The sequence below is a fragment of the Monodon monoceros genome, unplaced genomic scaffold (assembly GCF_005190385.1).
Source record: "Monodon monoceros isolate NGI ecotype Baffin Bay Population unplaced genomic scaffold, NGI_Narwhal_1 Super_Scaffold_1, whole genome shotgun sequence".
Lineage (NCBI taxonomy): Eukaryota > Metazoa > Chordata > Mammalia > Artiodactyla > Monodontidae > Monodon > Monodon monoceros.
In genome coordinates this window covers 86,679,078-86,704,208 of record NW_021703765.1, presented here as the reverse complement: position 1 = coordinate 86,704,208, position 25,131 = coordinate 86,679,078, and the positions used below count along the sequence as shown (strand labels likewise).

General features: G+C 54.9%; 2 protein-coding genes across 4 annotated transcripts in view; one reads left to right on the top strand and one right to left on the bottom strand.

Moving 5' to 3' along the window:
* POLE (DNA polymerase epsilon, catalytic subunit) overlaps nt 1-19,047 on the top strand; it is a 56,418-nt gene extending 37,371 nt beyond the window's left edge. For both annotated transcript variants that reach the window (XM_029229615.1, XM_029229606.1), the window contains 18 exons: nt 214-357; nt 1,748-1,888; nt 2,095-2,248; nt 2,325-2,431; nt 2,655-2,831; nt 2,938-3,161; nt 3,295-3,515; nt 3,766-3,970; nt 5,091-5,264; nt 6,207-6,332; nt 8,048-8,180; nt 9,660-9,843; nt 10,849-10,980; nt 11,095-11,288; nt 15,473-15,673; nt 16,037-16,162; nt 16,835-16,924; nt 17,048-19,047. In XM_029229615.1, coding sequence (XP_029085448.1) covers nt 214-357; nt 1,748-1,888; nt 2,095-2,248; nt 2,325-2,431; nt 2,655-2,831; nt 2,938-3,161; nt 3,295-3,515; nt 3,766-3,970; nt 5,091-5,264; nt 6,207-6,332; nt 8,048-8,180; nt 9,660-9,843; nt 10,849-10,980; nt 11,095-11,288; nt 15,473-15,673; nt 16,037-16,162; nt 16,835-16,924; nt 17,048-17,161 — 2,847 coding nt within the window. In that variant the 3' untranslated portion in view covers nt 17,162-19,047. The remainder of the gene's footprint in view (nt 1-213; nt 358-1,747; nt 1,889-2,094; nt 2,249-2,324; nt 2,432-2,654; nt 2,832-2,937; nt 3,162-3,294; nt 3,516-3,765; nt 3,971-5,090; nt 5,265-6,206; nt 6,333-8,047; nt 8,181-9,659; nt 9,844-10,848; nt 10,981-11,094; nt 11,289-15,472; nt 15,674-16,036; nt 16,163-16,834; nt 16,925-17,047) is intronic.
* Nucleotides 19,048-20,232: 1,185 nt separating this feature from the next.
* Nucleotides 20,233-23,862, bottom strand: P2RX2 (purinergic receptor P2X 2). 2 transcript variants are annotated; one of them, XM_029228297.1, is made up of 12 exons: nt 23,687-23,862; nt 23,257-23,392; nt 23,078-23,149; nt 22,892-22,967; nt 22,716-22,812; nt 22,462-22,542; nt 22,197-22,335; nt 21,687-21,817; nt 21,355-21,445; nt 21,169-21,234; nt 21,005-21,082; nt 20,233-20,812 (listed from the first exon to the last, which is right to left on the bottom strand). In XM_029228297.1, exons 1-12 carry the CDS (start codon nt 23,860-23,862, stop codon nt 20,708-20,710), a joined length of 1,248 nt encoding a protein of 415 aa, XP_029084130.1. In that variant the 3' UTR covers nt 20,233-20,707. The 2 variants fall into 2 exon arrangements, with proteins under 2 accessions (XP_029084130.1, XP_029084119.1); XM_029228286.1 differs by having other exon boundaries at nt 20,544-21,082.
* Nucleotides 23,863-25,131: the final 1,269 nt, after the last annotated feature.

The window sequence follows — 25,131 nt, the reverse complement described above, 5'->3', positions numbered from 1 at the left end:
GCATGGCTTATGGGAACGAAGGGCTATCTGGATGGCTTACGATCCTGGGGACCTGGTCTGGAATGGAGCAGGAAGGGCAGGGCTTTACCTTTGTGCCTCTGTGACAGGGCCTGGTGCTGGAGGCCACCTGGGAGATGGCCTGTCCACAGGTATTGAGTGCCTTCTGTGACACGGTGAGACACGCACTGTTGTGCGACCTGTGTTTCCTTTCAGATCAGCGAGACCGGCCAGGCTGGCTTGTTCAGGCTGTGGGCTGTCATCAGCAGTGACCTGTATTGCATCAAGCTGAACATTCCCCGGGTATTCTACGTGAACCAGCGGGTGGCCAAAGCGGAGGAGGGCCCTTCCTATCGGAAGGTACGGGGGGCAGTTGGCATTGCTGATCACTGAGGTCAGCTGTCTGCTCAGCCTCTGAGGTTGTCTCCACTATGGAGGAGGCCACGCAAAGACCTAGTGAGCTTTGTGACCTTGAGCGAGGTGTTCTGGAGCCTCCATCTCCTGAGAACCTTCTTGGGATGCTGTAAAAATTAATTGAAATGATGCTGTGAAGCGCCAAGTGAATGCTCAGTGATGGAAGCTGCGGGTGTCATTGTCCTTGCTGCGCCGTCCTCTTGCATCTGACGTCCATGTAGCAGGGAAAGGACTGGGTGGACATTAGTCAGAGGCTGCAGGCTCTGTCTCCATAGGCTCTTTTGATGTTAACAGCTTTATTGGGGTCTAATTCACATGCCATACAGTTCACTCATCTAAAGTGTACGATTCGTTGGCTTTTAGTGTATTCACAGAGTTATGCAACCATCTCCACTGTCAATCTTAGAACGTTTTCATCACTCCCAAAGAAGCCCCGGGCCCCTTAGCAGTCTCTGCCCTCTCCCAGCCCTCAGTAAGCACTGGTCCACATTCTACCTCTAGATTAGCCTCTTGTGGACATTTCACATACGTGGGGTCCTACAGCAGGCGTCCTCCTCTCAGCTGTGGTGTCTTCAGAGGCCGAGCTCCCAGTCAGCTCCACCCAGAGCTCGTTCACTGAGCAAATGAGCACATTTCTTGGTTGGGTGCTAGGAACCGATTAACAGGTTGATGTCTAGTTGAGGAGATGAGATTCGAGTATTGGTAACTGGCAACTAGACAGAGGAGCCTTCTGGAGAAGGTGAAACTCGATTCTGACCAGAATATTCAGCAGAATATGGATCTAGAGAGAGGACGGGGGGGGTGTTGGACCGCAGAGGACAAATGACCTGGAATTCTGTAGCTTTCTTGGATGTGATGTGATGTAAGTTTGTAGGAGGACATCCTTGTAGGATATTTTCCCCTTTGGGCACCCCTCTCCTGCTCCCTCCTCGCCAGGATTCCAACACTCTCTGGCCGCGGCTCCTTTCCTAGTCTTCTGTCCAGGAAAACATGGCTTCTCTCGCGGTTTTTGCTTCCTGCACCCTTACGGTTAAACCCAGGAGAGAAAAGAGGAATATAAAGCGGGAACACCTGCCCCTCACAGTCTTGGAGCTTGTCTGCTTTTTAGAAGCCTCAGGCAGCTTCTTGAAGTTATGCCCAGACCTTTTCATTTTACTCATTGGGAGAGATGGGCTGTAGGGGTTTACTCCATGGTTGTGGGCACCAGAGGTTCTAGGCCTGTTTAAACGATGCATGGCTGTAAGAGTGTGCGCACATGTGTTTGCCTGTGCATTGTAGCACACATTACGACTTAGCTCAGTTGTGGGGTGAGATCATCGCCCTATTGTGTCACCAGGTGAATCGGGTCCTTCCTCGCTCCAACGTGGTCTACAATCTCTATGAGTACTCGGTGCCAGAGGACATGTACCAAGAGCACATCAACGAGATCAACACTGAGCTGGCGGCGCCGGACATCGAGGGCGTGTACGAGACTCAGGTAACTGTTTTCCCAGCTGAACTGTGCAAGCATCTATCCGGATGGAATAGAGGGAAACAAACCCCACAGAGGCATGGACAGGCTAGCAGCATCGGCTGTGGACTTCATGGACACAGTGAATTTCAGCAGCATGTCTGCCGAAGATGGCCACGGGCCTGTGCCCTCCCCCGTCAGCCCTCATACCACTCTGTCTGCCCCCCTTCCAGGTTCCGTTATTGTTTCGGGCCCTGGTGCAGCTGGGCTGTGTGTGTGTGGTCAATAAACAGTTGGTGAGGCATCACTCAGGCTGGGAAGCAGAAACCTTCGCTCTTGAGCACCTGGAGATGCGCTCTCTGGCCCAGTTCAGCTACCTGGAACCAGGTATGGCATGTGCCAGCCGCCCTTGCTTGGCCCGCCTCCTGCTCATCTCAGGGTGACAGGCCATGTTCTCCTGCAGGGAGCATCCGCCACATCTACCTGTATCACCACGCGCAGGGCCACAAAGCTCTCTTCGGCATCTTCGTGCCCGCACAGCGCAAGGCGTCTGTGTTTGTGTTGGATACCGTGAGTTCCGGGCCAGGCTGTGGGCGAGCCTCGCTGGGGGGGGAGCATATCCCTGGGCACGGAACTCTCGCACCCCTGACCCCACTGCTGCCTTGTTTCCAAAAGCCTTCGCCCAGCAATTAGAAGTGGATCCGCAGAGGTAGCCCGGCCACCCATGTCCACTCCGGGCTGCCCACTTCCTTCCCTGTGGGGAGAGGCGCCGACCCAGCCCTTGTTTGTCTAGGTGCGAAGCAACCAGATGCCCAGCCTCAGTGCCCTGTACTCAGCTGAGCACAGCCTTCTGCTGGAGAAAGTGGGCCCTGAGCTCCTGCCCCCCAGCAAACACACTTTTGAAGTTCGGGCTGAAACAGACTTGAAGGTCATCTGCAGAGCCATCCAGCGCTTCCTGCTGGCCTACAAAGTGCGTGCCATCAGGGTCCCACGCCGTGGGAGCCCCCTCCCTCCTTCCCTCCTTCCCTCCCTCCCCCGGGCCGGGTCCACCTAGCTGTCTCCTTCCCTGCGCCCAGGAGGAGCGCCGTGGGCCCACACTCGTCGCTGTTCAGTCCAACTGGGAGCTGAAGAGGCTGGCTGGCGAAGTGCCCGTCTTGGAGGAGTTCCCGCTAGTGCCTGTCCGTGTGGCTGATAAGGTCAGCTACGGGGTCCTGGATTGGCAGCGCCACGGAGCCCGGCGCATGATCCGGCACTACCTCAACCTGGACACTTGTCTGTCACAGGCCTTCGAGATGAGCAGGTGAGCCGAGTGGAGGGGTGTCTCTGTCCATCTTGGTTGTGGCTGGCCTCACGGGTCTCTGGTGGCAAGTCGGCCTTCCCTGCTTCCCCGGTCGTTGTCCCCTCTGGGGCTGGCTGACCCCGTGCCCCTGCAGGTACTTCCACGTCCCCGTTGGGAATCTGCCAGAGGACATCTCTACGTTTGGCTCCGACCTCTTCTTTGCCCGCCATCTCCAGCGCCACAACCACCTCCTCTGGCTGTCTTCCACATCACGGCCTGACCTGGGCGGGAAGGAGGCTGACGACAACCGCCTCGTCGTGGAGTTCGATGACCAAGCCCCTGTGGAGGTCAACAGTTCAGGCTGTTATTCCACAGGTGGGTGGGTGAGGCGCTCGGGGGCCTGGGCTGCTGCCCCTGCCGCTTGTTGCCGTTCTGTACTTCCGGGAACGCTCAGCCCTGTTGGACCGAGAGCCTGGGAGCCGAGCCTGCAGGGCTCTGCGGGTGTGTGCTCTGCAGTTGGCCGCCCCCAACAGCAGCAGCAGGGATTTTTCTGAGATAGTGCTTGCTGGGGTCGGGCTCCGCACCCAGGAGAGGTCAGTGCACAAGTGGTGGTGTCTGTGTGCAGTGTGCGTGGAGCTGGACATTCAGAACCTGGCTGTCAACACCATCCTGCAATCTCACCACGTCAATGACATGGAGGGGGCCAACAGCATGGGCATCAGCTTCGATGTGATCCAGCAGGCCTCCCTGGAGGACATGATCACGGGCAATCAGGCTGCCAGCGCTCCCACCAGCTACGACGAGACGGCCCTCTGCTCCAGCACCTTCAGGTACCCAGGGGCTTGCGACCCTGAGAACATCGCCTGACCTTTTCTTCTTCTTGTGCCCTCTCCTCTCCAAAGGCCGAACAACAGTTTGGGTTCTAGAAGGAGCAGTAGAAATCCTTTTATCTTCTGTCCTTGTTTCGGAAACTAAGAGCTAAGACAGTGTCAGTGGGGTTTCCGTCCATCTTGCCAGAAACCAGCATAGGGCCAGGCTTCTTCCTCTGCTCATGGGTCTTTTGCTGCCCTCCAGGTATGGGTTGACAGTTCCTGTGGCCAGAGGCGTGCCTGCAGGAAATCGCCAGTTTACTTGGGGTGTGGGTGTGTATCGAGTATCTGCTGCGGGATGCACAGCAGGACATGCACAGTGGGTTAAGCCATACAGAAGGGGGTGCGAATTGCAGCGGTGACACGGGCAGGGAGCATGTGTGCTCTCCACAGCCCACCAGGTGATATGACTGTGGCCCGTTGTAGAGATGAGGAAACCGAGGCCCCGTGCTTGTGGTCGTGCTGCAGTTGAGGGGAAGGGTTGGTGCTCAGGAGCAAGTCTTGGGATTCAAGAATGGTTTTCTCCAACCGCCACTCCTGTTGCCTTCTCAGAGAAGGCGGGCAGAGCTGGAGGGAGCAGGCTGCAGGCCAGGGGGCTGGTGGAGAAGAGGCTCAGGGCCCGAAGGCACAGTGTGGTCAGGGCCGAGGGCTGCTGGGCAGGGAAGCGGCCGCTGTGTCCCGAGAGGTGCTGGCAGCAGAGCTGCCACAGGGCGGGGATGGCTGCGAGCCACCTGGGGCGACACAACCAGGGCAGTCGTGGCGAAGCAGATCGTTAGGCCCGTGACTGGCCCAAGGGAGGAGGGCCCTGCAGGTCTCTGTGGTCAGTCTTCTCCTGGTTCTCCCAGCAGGTGAGGTGCCTTCTTGTAGGGCACCCCCGTCTTCTCAGCTCTGTCCTGGCACCAGCCGTAGGGAAAACTTGGAAGGTTGTGTTGAGTGTGGTGGTGTTGAGGGGTGCAGATGAGTCACAGAGGGCCGAGGAATGGATCTGAACAGTGAGAAGGGAGGGGGCAAAGGTGACAGCAAAACAGGGAAGAGCTGGTGCCAGCAACAGAGGGGGGCGCCCTCTGAACCCCTCCTGCAGGATCCTGAAGAGCATGGTGGTGGGCTGGGTGAAGGAGATCACGCAGTACCGCAACATCTACGCGGACAACCAGGTGGTGCACTTCTACCGCTGGCTCCGGTCCCCGTCCTCGCTGCTCCACGACCCCGCCCTGCACCGCACGCTGCACAGCATGATGAAGAAGCTCTTCCTGCAGTGAGTGCCGCCCGTGGCCTTCTCCGGGCTACGCTGATCCCTCAGTCCCCAACCCAGAAAGATGGCAGTCAGCACCTCTGGGAGTCAAGAGCGCACTTGAACCATAGCGATCAGATGGGTCCCAGGAAGAGCTTAGCTGCCATCGCAGCTTCCAGAGACACGCTGTGCGATGCATAGTCTTTGTTGCTTTTTCATAAGTCATTGTACACTGTGCTTACTGTTCTGCACCTCGCTTGCCTTCGTTAACAGTAGATCTTAGAGAGCTGTGTGTGGATGTACCACGCTAATGGACATTTAGGCTGCTTCCACAGCTTTTGCTGTCACAGTGACCAACGTGGAGTGGCCTTGTACGTGATGAGGTCTCGCAAACATGTCTGTAGAATAGTCTTCAGGAAGTAACGCTGTTGCAGATCTGATCGATATTATCAGATAAATCTAGATGGGTGAACACCAATTTGATCAGTATTGTCAGAGAGCTCCCTGTAAAGGTCGTACAGTTGATTGTGCTATTAGCGATGATTGGGAATGTATGTCCCCACTCCAGGCCACGCCGCCATGGGGGGTATTATTGCCAATCAGATGGGATAAAATGCTCTCTTGGTATACCCTTAATATGCAGTCCTTATTATGAATGAAATTGGACTTCCTTTTCATATCCTTTGCCCATTTTTCTGTAGATTTGGGGTTTTTTTTCCCTCATTAATTTGTATGAGTTCTTTCTAGATAAAAATTAGCCATTTTTATGTGATGTGAGTTCCACACTTTTTCCTGTCTTTGTCTTTGGTTTTGTTTACGGTAGGGTTTTGCAATGCAGACCTCTTTGTCCTTTGTTGCTTCTGGGTTCTAAGTATGTTTTCTGCTTCAGGACGATCAGCTTTTTTCTCACAGTGTCTTCTGGTCTTCTCTGGTGTCTTGACCGTTGATTCTGAACTTGGTCTGCAGGCTCATTGCTGAGTTCAAGCGCCTGGGGTCGTCAGTCGTGTATGCCAACTTCAACCGCATCATCCTGTGCACCAAGAAGCGGCGGGTGGAGGACGCCCTTGCCTACGTGGAGTACATCACCAACAGGTGTCAGCATTCCTGTACCCTTCATTCATCTGTGTCTTATCTGATCCATTCACCTGCTGCTGACAGCCTTAACATGTCTCGTAGCATGGCTCTGTTGGTAACGAATGCTTTCTGCCTTTGGGTATCTGAAAAAGCCTTTATTTCACCTTTGTTTTTGAAGGATATTTTTGCTGGGCATAGAATTGCAGATGGATCTTTTTTGAAAGTCTTTTTTTTCCTCTTTGTGTTTCTTTTTGGATAATTTCAGTTGTTATGTCTTTAAATTCACTGATCTTCTGCAGTGTTTAATCAGCCATTAATCCCATCTAGTATATTTTTCATTTCACACTGACAGTTTTCATCTCTAGAAGCTTGGTTTGGGTCTTATACATCTCTAGAGTCTACTTAACATGTTCAGTCTTCCCTCTGGTTTAACACATGCAATACTGTTCTAATAACAGGTTTTTTGTTTTAATTAACTTATTATTATTTTTGGCTGCGTTGGGTCTTCCTTGCTGCATGCGTGCTTTCTCTAGTTGCGGCGAGCAGGGGCTACTCGTCGTTGCGGTGCGTGGGCTTCTCATTGCGTTGGCTTTTCTTGTGGAGCACAGGCTCTAGGCACACGGGCTTCCGTAGTTGTGGCCCGCGGGTTCTGGAGCCCAGGCTTAGTAGTTGTGGCGCACGGGCTTCATTGCTCCACGGCATGTGGGAACTTCCCGGACCAGGGCTTGAACCCTTGTCCCCTAAATTGGCAGGCGGATTCTTAACCACTGCACCACCAGGAAAGCCCCTAATAACAGGGATTTTTTTTGTTTGTTTGGGTTTTTTTTTTTTTTTTTGCGGTACGCGGGCACTCTCACTGTTGTGGCCTCTCCCATTGCGGAGCACAGGCTCCGGACGCGCAGGCTCAGCGGCCATGGCTCACAGGCCCAGCCGCTCCGCGGCATGTGGGATCTTCCCGGACCGGGGCACGAACCCGTGTCCCCTGCATCGGCAGGCAGACTCTCAACCATTGCGCCACCAGGGAAGCCCCCTAATAACGGTTTTAATTCCTGTTCTGCTCGTTATTACGTCTCTGTCAGCTCTGATTTGTCTTCAGTTGATAGATTCTTCTCCTTATTATGTGTTGTGTTTTCTCTGCTTCTTTGCACACCTGGTGATACAGGATGGGATGCCAGACATTAAGAATCTTGGCTTGTCTGTTGGGTACTTTTGCATTCCTGTAAATATTCTTGAGCTTTATGTTATGTTACTTGGAAACAGTTTGATCCTTTGGGGCATTTTTTGAGATGTATAGGCAGAGCCAGAGCAGTGTTTAGTCTAGGGCTCATTATTCCCACTGTTGAAGCAAGACTCTGTGAGCACAGTGGCACGTGCCTCTGAGTTACGAGGTTCTGAGAGCGGCGGGAAGCAAGCACCCCAGGCCTGGTGTGGTTTTCTCACACTTGCGCGTGATCCATGCTCTGCTGAGTGTGGGGTTTGCTCTGTGCCGCTCTCGCCTCTCATCCCTGCGGCGCTGGCCCCTGTCGCCCCTCCTGGCTGGATGCAGACGCCTCCCTAGTATCATGTTTACCGTGTTCCCTAGAAACTTTGAGGGATGATAAAATGTGCGTCTACTTTATTTCCCTTTTTAAATAAGTAGAGGGTTAAACAGATAATAAAAGAAGTGGGGAAAGTGGGAAAAAGGGGGAAAACTATTGATTTCATTTAAGCAATTTCTGTTTTGCTTGTTTTAGCATCCATTCTAAAGAGATCTTCCATTCTTTGACAATTTCTTTCTCTCGATGCTGGGAATTTCTTCTCTGGATGGATCCCTCTAACTATGGTGGAATCAAAGGAAATGTTCCATCTAGTATTCACTGTGGACAGGTAAGAGGTAACCAGTCTTAGAGAGCAGAGGTTGGAATCTGAAGCAACTTTAGGGGTCCACATTGGTCCCTTCAGTGCACACTTGAGGGTCACAGGCCGAGTGCCAGGCACACAGTTCTAGGCCCCGGTCACGTAGTCCTTGCTCTCATGGAGTCTGTGAGGGCAAAGATCACGAACAAGCAAACAAGTAGATGTATACGCCAGTGTCAGCAATGATGAGGGCTCGGAGTAAACAAAAAGCAGGGTAGAGATAGAGAGTGAGCCACGGGGGAGGGGCCGATTTGGATGGGGAGGTCGAGGAGTCCTCTGAGGGGGTGACGGAACTGCAGTGTTAGGCTGCTGTGAGTTATGGGACAAGCAGAGACAGTGGTCACAGGTGTGGGCAGAGAGCTGGCTGGGGCCAGGCCACTTGGGCCTGAGGGCTGTGATGGACACTTGGCTTTTAGTGATGGGGAGATTCTGAGTGGGGGACTGTCAGGGCCTGACTTCCACTTGGATCCTGAGTGGACAGCACCGCAGGAGGTCAAGGTCTGAGTGGAGCCCGGTTAGTGTCGGCCCAGGGGAGGATATGTGGGGCAGGGTGGAGTCAGGGAGAAGGACTCCGGTGGGCATTGCAGGTGGAGTGGATGGGCCAGCAGAATGAATGTGGGGTGACGCCCGGGGGCACAGGGGCGATGTCTGGGCGAGTAGGTTGTAGGTGGGCCTGTGCTTGGGTGTGTGAGCCCCGATGGACGGGGCAGGAGGGTGAGTATGGGGGGAGGGGCTGTGCTTGGCTGCGGCGTGTGGTGTTTGCCGAGCCTGACGTTTGCTTGACGTGCACAAGGTGGAGAGGCAGAGGTCAGGTGGTGGCAGGGCCGTCAGGGGAGGGGCTGGGGGTGGGAACTTGGGGTCATCCCAGCTGCTGAGCCTGGCAGCTGGGGCTGGTGAGAACACCTGGGGGTGAGCGTGGGTTGAGAGGCCTGAGTGCCCCCAGGGCAGGTCCCCATGGAGGAAGCTGCCAGTGGGTAGGGGAACTGGGGGGATGGGGCCTCAGGCATCAAAGGGAGAGTGTCCCCAGAAGGAGGGAGCCGTGCTGCTGAGAGCAGATAGGAAACAGAGGCTGCCCTTGGTGCTGGGGTTGGGAGGGCCACTGAGACCAGGATGGGAGAGAAGGAAGTGCAGGCCATGTAGACGAATCAAGTGAAGGCAGTGGTGGCTGCTGCTCTGAAGGATGGCGGCCGTCAGAGTTCAGATGTTGAACATTCTTGCCTTCCTGGGAGGTGGGAGTTGAATAATTTTAAAGTGAATCCTCTGAAAGAGCAAACAAGAGTAGCAGTCAGCTGTGTATTGAGTGCTTCTGTGCACCAGGCACGTTCCATAAATGACCTTATTCTTAAAGCCGTCCCGCAGGAATCTCACCTGGGCTCGGGGGGTGAACAGGGCACCCGCTGGGCGGTGCTGCTGTGCACAGACGTGACTGGGGTTGTCTCTGTGTCCCAGCAAGACTCCCCCGAAGAGGGCAGAGCAGAGGGGGAGGAGCCTGAGGAGGAACCTGAGGAGGGAGAGGAGGAGGGAGGTGCACAGGAGCTGGATGTCGAGGACCTGCTGGAAAACAGCTGGAACATCCTGCAGTTCCTGCCGCAGGCAGCCTCCTGCCAGAGCTACTTCCTCATGATCGTTTCAGGTGAGTCGTCCACACTCTCCATAGTGCCTGAGCCACGCAGTGGGAATAACGTGGCCCTGGTGGGAGCACGCCCAGAGTCGGGGGCCCCTGAGGGGCGCCCTGGCTGCACAGCACTGTGAGAGGCGGGGAGGAGACCCTCGGCCCCTCGCAGAAGCTCACCGTGAGGAAGGCTGCCCTTCCCGGGGCGTCACGAAGGCTTCGTGGCCCTGCCCCCGAGGTTTGTGCGCGTGCACATATAGTGATCAAGGTAAACCCCAAGTAGAAAAGTTTAGACACTTCCTGAATCGACTGCCCCACTGGCTGGTCCTTGAGGCTCAACTTATGGTGTAAGAAACTCCTATATTTCATCTGGGTCTAAAGGTTTAGTGTTAGTAACAACATTTTAAATCAACTATACTCCAACAAAATTTTTAAAAATGAAGAAAAAGGTTTAGTGTTACAAATCAAATTATTTAGCTTGATGTGTAAACGAAGTGTGTAGATTAAACACCTGTTATAATTCAGAGCTAATCATTAGAACAGTTGATGAAGAGCATCATAAATTAAATCATAAATTGTCAGCAGACGCATAGACGTAGATATAGGTGCACCCACGTACGTAGCGACAGAGGTAGTTCCGTTGTGGTTATTTTATATTTATATTTTGTCGACTTGTCTTTGAGCCCTTTGCTTTCTTAAGTTCTCTTCTGGAATGTGTGGGCCTGGTGGAGACTTTGGAGAAGTGTGCTGTGTCTGGGGGTCGAGGCGAGCCCTCTGTCTTGCCGTCCAGTGTGAAGGTTGACACGTGTTGCCTGAGCTTGGGCGTCAGCGAGTGCCCTGCGTGTCCCCATTTCTCTGATTGACTTTGGCTCATCTTAGTGCAGCAAATAGAATCATCGCTACTAATGACATTTCAGCCAGTCTGGCCGGCAGTGTGACTAGCCACAGGGTGCCCCCAGATTCTGGGATGTTGGCGGCAATGGCAAATCTCGGGGCCTGTGGCCTGAGCCTGCCCTCTCTCGGCAGCATACATCGTGGCCGTGTACCACAGCATGAAGGAGGAGCTGAGGCGCAGCGCCCCGGGCAGCACCCCTGTGAGGAGGAGGGGGGCCAGCCAGCTCTCCCAGGAGGCCCAGGGAGAGGCCGGAGCCCTTCCGGGTGAGCGCCCTTGCCACGGGGGGCCACCACTGTGTGCTCCTCAGGGGTCCTTCCCTCGGTGTCGCGATCGCCGTGCAAAATAGGGAGCAGGCATCGTGTTGCTTCTCTTCCCAGGAATGATCACCTTCTCACAAGATTATGTGGCGAACGAACTCACTCAGAACTTCTTCACCATCACACAGAAGATTCAGAAGAAAGTCACAGGCTCTCGGAACTCGACTGAGCTCTCAGAAATGTTTCCTGTCCTCCCCGGTTCTCACCTGCTCCTCAATAACCCCGCTCTGGAGTTCATCAAATATGTGTGCAAGGTGAGGACACTCCCATTGACGTGTGTGCAGGTCACTCCTTTCTTCCAGAAACACCCACTGCGCCCACTCCATGCAGCCGCTGTGGGAAAGACCTCTGTTCTCACTCCGCTGAGCGGGCACAAGTCAGTGAGGGACAGGTGAGCTCAGAGAGCACAGGTGCTGAGAGGTGGGCTCAGGGGCGGGGCAGGTGAGGAAGGCCCTCTGATGGGGCCTCGGGCTGAGAATGAGGCCACTGGGGCTAAGAGGGTCTGGCCATGGGCAGAGGGGATGCAGAGACCCTGGGGAGGGATGACCTGGTGGTGCTGGTGGAAGGTGAGTAGTGGGACGGCAGGTGCTCATGGATCACGTGGGGCTGGTGGGCCAGACTAGGAACTGGACAGGGCTCCCAAAACGTCTGGGCTGCTGTGAAACCTGAGAGGAGAGCTTGCTCGGATGCTAAATGCCTTTCTGGGAAAGGCAGCCTGCATCAAACGATGGCATAATATTACCAGATGAGGACCCAGCCGGCGTCATCCCCTACGGAGCATTTTACTGTCCGTTAAATTACCTCCCAGCAAATCACAGTTTCACAGTGATCAATTGACTTCTGATTGTGGTAAAGAAATGGTTGAGTGTACCATTTTAATTCCTTGGTAGACTTCAGAATTTTTAAGTTTTATTTTTATTAAAGTATAATTTACAGGGACTTCCCTGGTGGTCCAGTGGCTAAGACTCTGCCCTCCCAGTGCAGGGGGCCCGGATTCAGTACCTGGTCAGGGAACTAGATCCCACGTGCCACAACTGAAGATCCCACATGCAGCAACGATGATCCTGCGTGCCGCAACTAAGAGCTGGCGAAGCCAAGTAAAGAAATAAATACATGTTTAAAAGAACAAGTATAATTTACATACAGGAAAATTCACCATTTTAGTGTGCATTCCATGAGGTACCCAATCACGCCTTCAGGATACAGAACCAGAGTCCCCCACCCCTGGCACGCTCTGATCTGTCTGTCCCTATGTTCATTTACTTTTTGAAAGTTGCATGCAGTAAAAGACACTCTCCGTGCAGTGCAGTCGTTCGAGTTTTCACACATGGATAGGGCTGGCCAGCAGCAGCCAGGTAGGTACACAGCGGTCACCACCCCAGAGACTCCCCCCGTGCTTCCCCTTGGGCTCAGCTCCTTGCGCCTGGGTCACCACCCCAGAGACTCCCCCGTGCTTCCCCTCGGGCTCAGCTCCTCGCTCCTGCAGCCCTGGAACCGCCGATCTGTCATCTGTCCCTGCGTTGTGACCGCTTCCAGAATGTCACACGAGTGGAATGGTTGGTCATGTAGCCTTTTAGGTCTGACTTCCTTCAGTCAGCAGAATGCACCTGGGGCTCCTCCATGTCATTGCTTGTCTCAGTGCTTCGTTCCTTTCCATCGCTGAGTCTTTTGCTCCCTTGCTGTGTGGGAGAACCACAGTTCCCCGGTTGAAGGACATTCAGGTTGTTTTTACGTTTTTGGTGACTGTTAGTAAAGCTGCTGTAAACATTCTCATAGAGAATGTTTTGGGTGAACATAAGTTTCATTTCTCTTGATAGAAACCTAGCAGGGGACTGGCTGGGTCATGTCGTGCTTGTTTCTAAAGTGGCCCCGTTTTGCCACTTTTCAGGCCTCTCATCAGCGGTGTATGGCTACAGTCCAGCTGCTCCACAACCCGCTAGAACTTGGTGGTGTTGATTTTCAAGATTTTATCTGTCCAGATAGGTGTGTAGTGGTATATCATTGTGGTTTTAACTTGCATTTCCCTAATGCTAATGATGTGGAGATTTTATGCATGTGCTTGTTTGCTCTCCATGTGTTTTTGGTGAAATGTCCAGAGCTTTTGCCCATTATTAAAAATTGTTTCTTTTTAAAATAATTTTTATTGGAGTATAGTTGATTTACAATGCTGTGTTAGTTTCAGGTGTACAGCAAAGTGAATCAGGGTTGTTTTTCTTATTGTTGAGTTTTGAGAGTTCTTCATATATTCCGTATATAAGTCCTTTATCAGATCTGTGATTTCCAAATACTTCCTCCCAGAATTTGGCTTGCCTTTTCAAAATTCCATTTTTCAGTGAGCAGAGGGTCTTAACTTTTATCTAATTTGTCACTTTTTAAGGGTTGAGCTTTTGGTGTCATATCTGAGAAATCTTTGCTTTAACCAAGGTCACAAAGTTTTTCTCTTATGTTTTCTTCTAGATTCTAGAAGTTTTATAGTTTTAGGTTTTATATTTAGTCTGTGATTCATTTTGAGTTAATTTTTGTGCAATGTGCATGTTATAAATTGAGGTTCATATTCTGCATAAACATATCCAATTATTCCGGCATTATTTGTTGAAAAAATTAGCCTTACTCCATTTAAATATGTTTGTGCTTTTTTCAAAACTTAACTGGCCATATATATGTGTGTGGGTCTGTTTCTGGGTCTCCATCAATCTGTATATCTGTCTGTTCTCCAATACCACACTGTCTAAATTTCTGTAACTTTATCAATAAGTCTTGAAACCAGGTAGTGTGAATGCTTTAACTTTATTCTTCTTTTTCAAAATTATTTTGACTATTTTAGTTCCTTTGCCATTCCTTATAAATTTCAAATCAGCATATCAATTTCTACCAAAAAAAAAAATCCTCTTGGATTGTTGATTGGAGTTGTTTGGAGTCTTGGATTAATTTAGGGAGAATCGATATCTTAATGTTCAGGCTTCCAATCCATGAACCACTATATCTTTCCATTTATTTAAGTTGTCTTTGACTTCTTTCATCAGTGTTTTTGGAGCTTTCAGCATAAAAATAGTGCACATATTTGCACCTCAGGTTTTTATGGTTTGGGTGCTATTGTAATGGCACTGATTTTTTTTTTTTTTTTTTTTAATTTCGCTGCGCTGGGTCTTAGTTGCAGCACGCCCGATCTTCATTGCTGCGTGCGGGATCTTTAGCTGCAGCATGCGGGATCTGGTTCCCTGACCAGGGATCGAACCTGCGCCCCCTGCATCAGAGGAATGGAGTCTTAACCACTGCACCACCAGGGAAGTCCTATCCTGAGAGTTTTAATCATGAATGGATGTTGAATTTTGTTAAGGGCTTTTTCTGTGTCAATTGAGATGATTGTATTGGTTTTTATTCATTAGTCTCGATATGGTGAATTACACTGATTTTCAAATGTTGATCCAGCCTTGCATTCCTGGGGTAAATCCCACTTAGTCGTGATACCAGTGGGTTCAATTTGCCAGTATTTTGTTGAGGATATTTGAGTCTGTGTGTGTGACAGTTTTTTTTTTACTGTAGTTGTCTTGTACTGTCTTTGTCTGGTGTTGGTATCAGGGTGATACTGGCCTCACAAAATGAGTTAGGAGTGTTCTCCCTCTTGTGTTTTCTGGAAGATACTGTGTAGAATCAGCATTACTTCTTCCTTAATGTTTTGGTAAATTCACTTTCATTTTTTTCTGTCTCTTAATTACATCCAGTGTTCTCCCTATGTAAAAGACATGTATAATGTATATATTTTAAACAATACTGCCCAGTAGGCTGTCGATACTCATGATAAATGTGCTTGCAAATCCACCCACTTTGTTTCAGATCGACCATAAACGCCCCTCCTAAAGAAGTCTTCTAAGTGGTGTTTGGTTCTGTGCTCTTGGCATTGTGCTAGGACAGGAGTTGTAGGGCTGGGAGAGGCCAGTGAAACATGCCAGTGCTGTCTTCTCTTGTTTACAGATGGGGGGTTAACGAGTCTCCTGTGGCTCTGCAGGAGCGACTTCCAGTGCCAGCACTGCGGGCACTGACACACACGTGTGCTGCAGAGGCGTTTCTCGGCTGGCCTGGGAGCCCCCCCACCGTGGAAGGTTGAAGTCAACCCCTTTGCAGTGAGACTGTAGAGCTCTGGTAGACTTAGGACTGCCTGTCATTGAGGAAGAAGGAGCCAGTAAGGAGAACACGTAGAGCACACTTCAGTGTGTCCCAGAGTTCCCCGGAGCTGACAGAGACCACAAAGCCTGGGGGCAGGGCCTCCACTCCACTCTTATGGCCCCGAGTCGGGGAATCACTGATGTACAGAAGGCAGGAAGAGTTGAGATGATGCTGAGAAACAGTAGCTTAGAGAGTTGGCTGTGGGGTTTTCTGGTCCAAACAGCAGCAGGGAGGCCCCGGGAGCTGTCCCTGATGTGGGCTGTGTTCTCTGCAGGTCCTGTCTCTGGACATGAACATCACAAACCAGGTGAACAAGCTAAACCGAGACCTGCTTCGTCTGGTAGATGTCGGCGAGTTCTCGGAGGAGGCCCAGTTCCGAGACCCCTGCCGCTCCTACGTGCTCCCTGAGGTCATCTGCCGCAGCTGTAACTTCTGCCGGGACCTGGACCTGTGCAAAGAGCCCTCCTTCTCTCAGGTGGGCCAGCTCCGTCAGGCCCCTTGCTGGTAAAGTCAGAATATCCAGGCATCAGTGGATCAGGGGGTCCTGCAGTACTCCCTATCAAGTGACCCCAGTCTCCACCTTTACTGGGCTACACCTACTGGGCCCCCAGCTAGCTTTGATGTGAATTAGAAACAAACACCCTTTTCAGGCCACTCAGCTGCCACATGCCAGGACCTTGTCCTGGTAAACACGTAAGTGATGACATTGGTGATGTGAGTGTGCCCTGGAGCTGTGAGCAAGCAGTACCACAGTTCTCACCACGAGCTCTTCTCTTTCCATCCCTTCTCAATACTGGGGCTGAGGAAGGTGACCTGGTCCCTTTCCTTCTCTGCCTAGGATGGGTCTGTGCTGCCTCAGTGGCTCTGCTCCAACTGTCAGGTAGCCTACGACTCGTCAGTCATCGAGATGGCCCTGGTGGAGGCCCTGCAGAAGAAACTGATGGCCTTCACCCTGCAGGACCTGGTGAGCAGCGGGGCCTGGTGCTGGGGCTTTTCTGCACCCAGCCCGACCGCCCCTCCAGTTGGTGGAGGGTTTGTTGATAAGCAGTTCGCACCCACGGGAAACTAGAGGTGTACACAGGTCTCAGCGTCGTTACCTGGTCCTCCAAGGTAACCACCTCTTGGGTCAGGCCTTGGCCATGAGCCCAGGTGACTCATTCATTCCTACAGCATCTGTTAGGCACCTACAGGGGCCAAGTGCTGGCTTCATGGACCTTTTTTATTCTAGTGGAGGGAGATACACAGTAAACAGGACAACTAAGTGATGGTAAGAGTAAAGAGAACAGGCAGTGTGTGAGCAAAAGGGAAGCTTTCAGCATTAGATGGAGGAGTGGTCTCACCAAGAGGGAACATCTCAGCAAAGACCCGAGGAAGGTGTTGCGGTCCAGGCAGGGAACAGCTGGTGCCTGGTGTGATGGATGGGGGAGCCCCAGACTCAGAGTCAAGGGTAGGGTGTCCACCGGGAGGGTGTTGGGAAGCAGTTGGGATGTTTGGATAAAGCCCATTATCAAGTCTCAGATTTTATTCAGAATTGAGGTGAAGGCCATGGGGGAGGGAAGCCTGTCAGGTGCCAAGCGACTGGCCAGCCCTGGCCTGGGCCAGGGAGGCTCCTGACTGGGGCTGCTTCTCATTGCAGATCTGCCTGAAGTGCCGGGGTGTGAAGGAGACCAACATGGCCATGTACTGTAGCTGTGCCGGGGCCTTCTCCCTCACCATCCACACCAAGGTGGGGCCTCCCGTGGACAGCCAGCCCTGCTGCCCCTCGGCCATTGGCCCTTTCTGGGTCTCGGCCTTGCATCTCTGTGCCTCCTCTGGGACTAGTTCTCACTGTGACTGGTCATTCCTGTAGGTCTTCATGGAGCAGATCAGAACCTTCCAGAACATTGCCCAGCACTATGGCATGTCGTACCTCATGGAGACCCTGGAGTGGCTGCTGCAGCAGAACCCTCAGCTGGGACATTAGCAAGCTGGGCAGCGTCCCCATTCTCTGCTCTGACTACCCACATGCAAGACGGGCACCCAGGAAGACGATCCTCAGGGAGCAGGTCATGCAGCCCAGAAGAAGCGTGAACCAGGCAGAGCAAGAAGTGGCTCCACCTCCAGGTTCCCTGGGGCCCCCAGCCTCGGCCAGGGCAGCCCTCTCTAGGCCCAAGAAGCGTCTCCAGCGAGGGGTCCCAGGGCTGCTTTCTCGCTGGATGAACACCCCTCTGCTGTTGCACGGCCCTCCCTGCGGCCCCGGCCCTTCCTGCCCACTTCCTGCCCTGAGGTGCCCTTGGAGGTCTTCTGTTTGAGCCGAGCCCCTGAGGGTGGCTGGAAGCCAGACGCAGGGCGAGGGGCACCTGAGTGGGAGTCTGCAGTCCCAGCTCTCCAGTTCCTTGCTTCCGGGAGAGGTGGCTGTCCTACAGTCCACGCCAGCGGCATGCGGGCCGCATCCTGGGGACCCTGGCTGAACCTGTGGACACCTGGGTGTCTCTCACACACTGAGTTCTGGGGCTTGGGCCCCTCTGTCTGTGGAGATTCCCAGTCAGAGCAGCCTTTGCCGGAGTGTCCGTATCATGGCGTAGTCACCTCGTCGGCAGCAGCGAGACTGGGCGGGGGGCGGGAAGGCTGAGGAAGGGGAGGGTCTCAGGCTGGGGCTCAGCCGCAGCGGGGCCTGGCACCTCTCCCTCTGAATCTGCCTGTGCTGTGAGGGGGCCACTGCAGCAGGAGGCCTGAGGGCCCCGGGGAGGGAGGAGGCGCGCCATTATCGCGGACTTCGACATCATATGTTAGCACCTGGATTCTAGAGAAGCATTTCTTCACATGCAAGACTAGGTTCTTTCCTTCAGGTCTGAGGAGTGGTTGGGAGAGGATGGAGAAAAGGGCAACAGCAGTTTTATCAGGATTGAGGCAGTTCTGTTCTTGCTTCTCAGCCTCAGGGATCAGTACAAGACCTGTGACCCCAAGGCAGAGAGGGTCCTTGGGCTGTGCCCCCTTTAAAATGCGACACTCAACCACCAGCTTGTTCAGGGCCCTGAACAGAGGGGCACAGAGATGTGCCCCTTGCTGCACAGAGACGTGGGCCGTGCTGTTTTCTCCTCCCGGGTGGGGCTGAATCAGAGGAGAATGGGCCAGGCTGGGGGACCCTTTGCTGAGCATGAGTTCTCGCTCCGTTCTGCCAGCAGCAGCCCCAGAACATAAGATCAACTCTGTGCACCTCATTTCTAACTAAATGCAACTGGAAGCAAAAGAAAACCAGCCAAATTGGCGAGAACACAAACATGTTAAAAGTGAATCATAGGGGCTTCCCAGGTGGCGCAGTGGTTGAGAGTCCACCTGCCGATGCAGGGGACGCGGGTTCATGCCCTGGTCCGGGAAGATCCCACATGCCGCGGAGCGGCTGGGCCCGTGAGTCATGGCCGCTGAGCCTGCCTGTCCGGAGCCTGTGCTCCGCGACGGGAGAGACCACAACAGTGAGAGGCCCGCGTACCACCACACACACACAAAAAAAATGAATCGTAAACTCAGAAACCCCAAACGGGTGGGCAGTGGGGGCCCCACTGTTGGCTATGGAGCCTGGTTTAAATTTGTTCTCGTTATCTCAATTTACACTTTGGATTTTCGTTTTAATTTTACACTTTGACATTTCCTACAATTTTCACTGTGTGTATGTTTGTGCACTGCGCCTGGGTTTCTGGAAGGAAGGAAAGAAGACTAAGTAACTGACGTCTGTCTGTCTGGGTTTGTTGGCCCCTGGGTACTGCCCACCAGGCGCATCCAGGCCCAGTGACTGCAAGAAACCTGACTCGGCTTGGAAGGGGATGGAGCCCGTCAGCCCCCAGATGGAGATCAAATCAAATTAGGGCCAAGTTGGGGAGGAGGAGGGCTAACGGCGCTTCCTGGAAGCAGAGCCGGAGAAGTCCCAGGGGAGCACGGAGGAGCGAAGAGGTGGGGCTGCGTGTCTCACCCCCCACCCCACCCCACTGTGCTCCCTGCAGCGGGGCCGGGGGCGCCAGCGGAGGCCAGCTTAGGGGCTGGGGGCATCTGGGGCGGTGGAGGTCCCAGGGTCACTCTCATGCTTGGGGATGGGAAACCTGAGCCCCTGGCCCTGGTTCTTGAGCTGCAGCCCAGCTCCAACTGGAAAAGCTGGTTTCTCTAAAACTAGAGCTGGATGTCTATGAGTGAGTCAGAAACTGGATGTCACAGGCATTTGAGTGACCCAGGGAGCTGGCGAGCATAGGAGAATCTGCAGGGGTGCTGGGTGGGGGCTTCTCAAGGGTTTGTGGCTCCAGTGAGTGGTGCTGGTCTCGTTGGCAGGTGGGGAGGCCAGCTCTGACTTTGGGAGCGACGGGGTCACAGGTGAAAGGATCTGTAGGAGGGACTATGCCTCCTCAGGTCTGCACACCATCATAGCCGTTGCTGGGGAAACCACCGTCCAACCAGGTCATGGTGTGTTCAGAGCAGGGCCTGGCCAGGCCAGGCAGAGCTGCTAAGTGGAATGACCACTGTAGCATCCAAGGCCGTAACCAGATTACCTGTAGGCCTGATCCAGCTAGTGCCGGCTTCCCACACTCCTCCAACCTCGTCCTGCCCTGTCCACCCCTGTTCCCCAGCACCGAATTCCTTCCTCCACCCCAATCCCCATTTGAAATAGAGCCGCAGGGCCTGGGCGGGCATTTTGGTGTCAGCCTAAGCTTTCGTTTTCCTTGGGTACAACTCTCATCGCCTCCCTCCTGGCTTTCTTCCTCCTTGAGAGGTTTGGGGTCTAGGAGGAGCCTTTTCCTGTATTTTGAGGTTTGGGGCCCGGGATGAGCCCTGCAGGAAGCTGGTAAGTGCACTGCCTGAAGGACATGCTGGGATGAGCCTAGGGGGTCCTCGTGCGCTCTCAGCCTGTGTGTCCCCCACCTCCACTGGCCCCCAGGTCAGACATGACTGTAGCCTGGCTGAACGTGGGGGCAGCAGACACATCCACACACTGCACGCAGGCTGGCTAGAGGGGCGATACGGAGGGCCAAGCACACCAAAAGAGACACCCCGTGCGCAAAGACCTGCCATTGCATGTTTGTCTTTTTAAGAGCCTGAACATGCTTTCCCCGAAGACGAGGCCAGAAGGGTCTGGTCACAGCTTTATTGGATTCTGGATGTGTGATTTCCTGGCTATGAGGTGAGTGAAGGGTCTGGGTAGGGGTGGGTGGGTGGGGGGGAGGAGCAAAGAGCCTGGGAGGAGAACAGCTAGGGAGAAGGTGGAGGTGGGGACTTGCCCCCTACAGGCCCCTGGGCAGTTGGGGGACAAGATGGGCAGGCCGGGAGCAGGTGCCGTCCCCTTCATGTCATCCCACTGCCTGGTTTGCACGGGGCCCTTTGGCTGCTGGTTTTGCTGCGACGCAGTGTTGAGGTGTGTGGGCAGGGCCCAGGTCCGAGGTCCAAGCCATGCTGCCCTGGGGAGCGGGGCGCTCCTGGGGCCACAGACTTCAGGGGCCCCCAACAGGCCCAGGTCTTCAGTGCAGCACGACAGAAGGTGGGAGTGGGCTCAGAGCTGGGCCAAACCTCGGGCGTCTGTGAGAGCGCAGTCCTGTTGGGAAGGCTCAGAGGCGCCAAGCCCTGGTCCTGCACCCCGCTTGGGAGCATCCACCATCTGCTCAGACGGGGCAGGGGTGGGGCAAGGCCATGGGGGTGGGACAGCCCAGGCCTGGCTCTGCCCCTCACCTTGCGGTTGGCCAGCCTGGCCTGGGTCTGCGGAGCAGGGATAGGGTGGGGGAGGGCCCTGGCCCAAAACAAGGGCCAGGGTCACAGGCCAGCTGCCTGAGGAAGGCCCTGGAGTACACACCTTGTCAAATTTCTTATGGCTGTAGACCTTGTTTTTGTTCATGAACGTTAGCAAGATCCAGTCGCACAGGAAGGAGCCCTGAGACCAGCAAGACCAATGCGTAAGAGCCTGGCACCTGCCCCCCCGTCCCCCCACCCCCCGGGACCCTAGTGTGCATCCCTTACCACCCCGATAGAGGTCAGCGCTGTGGCCAGGTTAATGATGGTGGGAATCAGGCTGAACTTCCCTGCCTGGAGGCAAAGAGGCTGCCTGAGATGCGGGAGTGGGGCTCAAGGGAGGCGTGGGGTGTGGTAGGAGAGATTGAGGCTGGGCCAGCCCAAGCCTCAGGTAGGCAAGGTGGGCTGGTTTACCTGTCCGTGCACGATGACGTCAATTCGGATCCCGTAGGCTTTGATGAGTGTGCGGGTGGTGCTACCGTTTACTTTGTAATACTTGGCGAACCTAGGGCGGAATGACCCGGAAGCACGTCAGAATCTGGGAGGGAATGACCCGGGTGCAGGAGCCCTGGCCACCTGACCCTGAGGAGCATGACGGGGGGGGGGGTGCACCTGTTGCCCAAGTGGGGCAGCTCCAAGGCTCAGCCGACCACTGGCGCCCCTGAACCTTAGGGCACCTGCCCTGTTGACTCCTGGACCTCCACAGCTAGGGCAGACGAGGACCCAGTGTCCCAAGGTCAAGGTACCTGAAGTTGTAGCCAGATGAGGCTGGGACATGCTTGGGGTCGAGCCTCCGGAAGGAGTATTTGGGGTTGCACTTTGACGCCGACAGGTCCAGGTCACAGTCCCAGTTGATAATGACCCCAATTACACCACCCTGTCCAGAAGTGGGCACAGACACGGGGTCAGGGTGGGCTCACAGAGAGGACCTTCAACAGCCCCAAGGTCCTGCTGAGGCTACGTGTGGGGTGCATACTGTGAGGCACCCAGGGCAGCTCAGGGCAGAGAGCTGGGGAAGGGGGCTCGTTGAGTGCCCTGCTTCTGAGGCACAAGGGGATGCCAGGAGTCAATAATTTAGCAGGAGCCATGCACACCCAGATGGGTCAGACGATCGTGTTTCTCTTTCCTCTGCCCGAGCAGGGCCAGGGCTGGCCAAGACTGCAGACGGACTCGGCTGTAATGAGACCCTTTGTGTGCAGGTGGGAGCCAGCACCTGGACGGACAGCTGTCCCACCCACTCTCCCTGGTGCCCTCACCGCGTGTGCCAGCTGCGTGAAGTTTTCCCCCGCCTGCTCCACGATGTAGCCCAGCTTGAAAATGGGGCAGTAGAGGTCAGAGACCTCGTGGAATGTGCAGTGTTTCAGGTAGCCGTCCTTCCGGTTCTCGATGTTGCCCCTAAAGACAAGGCCTAGTGGCATCAGATGGGGAGGGAGCAGAAGCCATGCACCCCCAAACAACACATTCCAAGAGGCAACGCCCCCTGCAGCCTATCCCTTGTCGCCACGCGCTAATGGCTCTTACTTGGAGAACTGGAATTTGGGGTAGTGGATGCTGTTCTTGATGAGGATGGTGAAATTCGGGGCCATCTTACCGAGAAACTGGCTGAGGAGGCACAGACCGGGTGTGTTTAGTCTCCCCTTCTCCCGGTCCCCCAGGCTCCCCCGCTGCGCTGTCCCTCCCGTCCTTCTCGCCCCACACTCCCCGACTCCGGTCAGGTAGGAGAAAGGAGCAAAGGAGCTTGGCCCCAGGTGGGTGGGGACAGAGGGCGTGCACACCTGACTGAGGCCCCGTCCTCCACCGGGCACCAGGCGGACACCTCGCAGGTCTTGGAGGACCCGTGGTAATAAGGCACGCAGCGCCCGGTCCGCAGGCCTGTGGGCAGACGCGCTCAGGTGGCAGATGCGCCCTCAGGGGCGCGGCCCGCCCCCGCCCCCAGTTGGCACGCACTGACCGTTTCCCAGCATGTCCAGCTGCCCAGCCACGCAGTCCTCGTCCGAGTCGCACGTGGCGTTTCTGACCCTCATACTCTAGGGAGGAGGCTGCTTGGTCAGGGGCCCGACACCCTTTTCCCCCAGGCACAGCGGACCAGGCAGGGCCCCTCCCTCCCGCCCCGGCTCTGCTCTCTACCCGTCCTCACCTCGGCGCAGGTTCCGAGGGTCTGGAAGGGGGTGACCTCGATCCTGGTGATGATGCTGAACACGCTGCCCCCCTGGGCTCAGAAACAAGGGACGGTCGGCCGGCGCCGGGCAGCTCGGCCGCCGCTCGGTCCCACCCTCGGGGTGCTCGGGGAGGGGGGGCGGGGCCCGAGTGGCGCACCTCGGGGGGTTTCACGTACTCCTCCACGTCCCACACTTTGTGCTCGGACGAAGTGATGCCCTTGACCTTGGTGATGACGGAGCTCTCGGGGCCCGTCTCCCTGTCCTGGTAGCTCTTCTGCACGATGAACACGTACCTGTGCGAACGGGCAGGGCCGGCTCTGGAGGCGACCCCGCGGCAGGCCCGGGACCCCTCCCCTGCCGAGTCAGCTCGACTCCGGCGGGATCGAGGCTGCGTCACCGCCACTCGGGGGCCGGCCGGGTAGGCTCTGCGGCGCCCGAGGGGCCAGCCTGGCGGCCGCCGCCGGCATTCTCCTCACCCCGTGCCCAGAGCGGCCCCTCCAACCTGGGACGTCCCGGCGGCGCCCTCCCCTACGCTCCTGACCCCGCTGGACACCCCCTGCCGCCGGGTCACCCCCGTGCGCACCCACCACACGAAGTAGAGCAGAATGAGCAGCTGCACCGTGCGGTACACGATGCCCAGGCGCCGGTTCTTCACCACGATCACCTTGGGCGTCTCGTAGTCCCAGAACGCGGACCAGCAGCTCCGGGCCAGGCGTCGGGCCGCGGCCGTCCCCGCGGGGGTCTTGGGCTCGGCCGCCGCCATGGCCCCGAGCTGCTGGGACTGGAAAGCGGGCTGGGGGGCGCCGGCGTGGCCGCTTCCCGGGCGTGGCCTCGCGCTCCCCGCCCTGTCCCGCCTCGCCCCGCCCCAGGTCGGTCCCCGAGCCGCGGGGGCGCCGGGCGTAGACACGCAGCGCACCTGGCAGGTGTCGCCAGGTGGGGCCCCGAGCGGGCAGAGTCGGGGTCGCGGCAGCCGTCGCCCCCAGTCCGCTCAGGGAGGGCGCGAAGACGGTGCAGGCCCTCGCGTCCCTCGGGAGGACACTTAAAACTCGGGGAGAAGACGCGGCAGAGCACCGCCCGCCTCCTCTGCGTCTCCGCCGGTGTGTGATGCGCAGCGCGCACTAAACCCGAAGAGCAATCCCATTAAAAAATATATATGTATATTTACCCAATTTTGTTGGGATACAACCGACGCGTGAAGTTTTGTAAGTTTAAGGTGCACAAGGAGGTGATTTCCCAAGAGCAATCCTTGATTCGTGTCCGCGGTTCCCCGCAGCTCGGCAAAGGCACCCCTGCCTCCAGGGTTCAGACAAAAAATCTGGATCTCTTTCTTTGCCCTAACAGTCCTCTGGATCTCTTTCTTTGCCCTAACAGTCCTCTGGATCTCTTACTTTGCCCTAACAGTCCTCTTGCTTTTGTCTACAGATACACGTCAGGGCTGTTGGGTTCTAGCCCCTTTCCCCCTCCCCACAAAGCGCCCCGCCGCGTTTCTCACCTGGATTTCCGCACTCTAGGCTTCTACCCATTTCCGTCTCTTGTTTTGTTTCCTATACAGCTCGGAGGAAACATGTTTTTGTTTTTACTTTTTGTACCTCTACCCCCACCTCATTATTTTGGACCAAATCCCAGACATCGCACTATTTCACAAAATGATAAATGTTTTACACATTTTTGAGGTGAAAGTCACATAGCATTTAATTAGCCGTTTTAATGAACAATTCATTGAAGTTTAGTACACTGACAATATTGTGCAACCACCAGCATCTACTTCCAGAACATTCTAACCATCACCAGATAAAACCCCGTGCCCATCGAGAGCTTCCCGTCCCCCTGCTCCTCGCACATACTGGCAACCACCAATCTACCTTCTCTCTATGGATTTATCTACTTTGGATATTTCAAATAATGGAATCGTAGAATATTTGCCTTTTTGTGTCTGACTTCTTTCACTTAGCATAATGTTTTCAAGGTCCATCTGGGTTGTAGCATGTGTCAGTACTCCACTCCCTTTTATGGCAGACCAATATTGCACTGT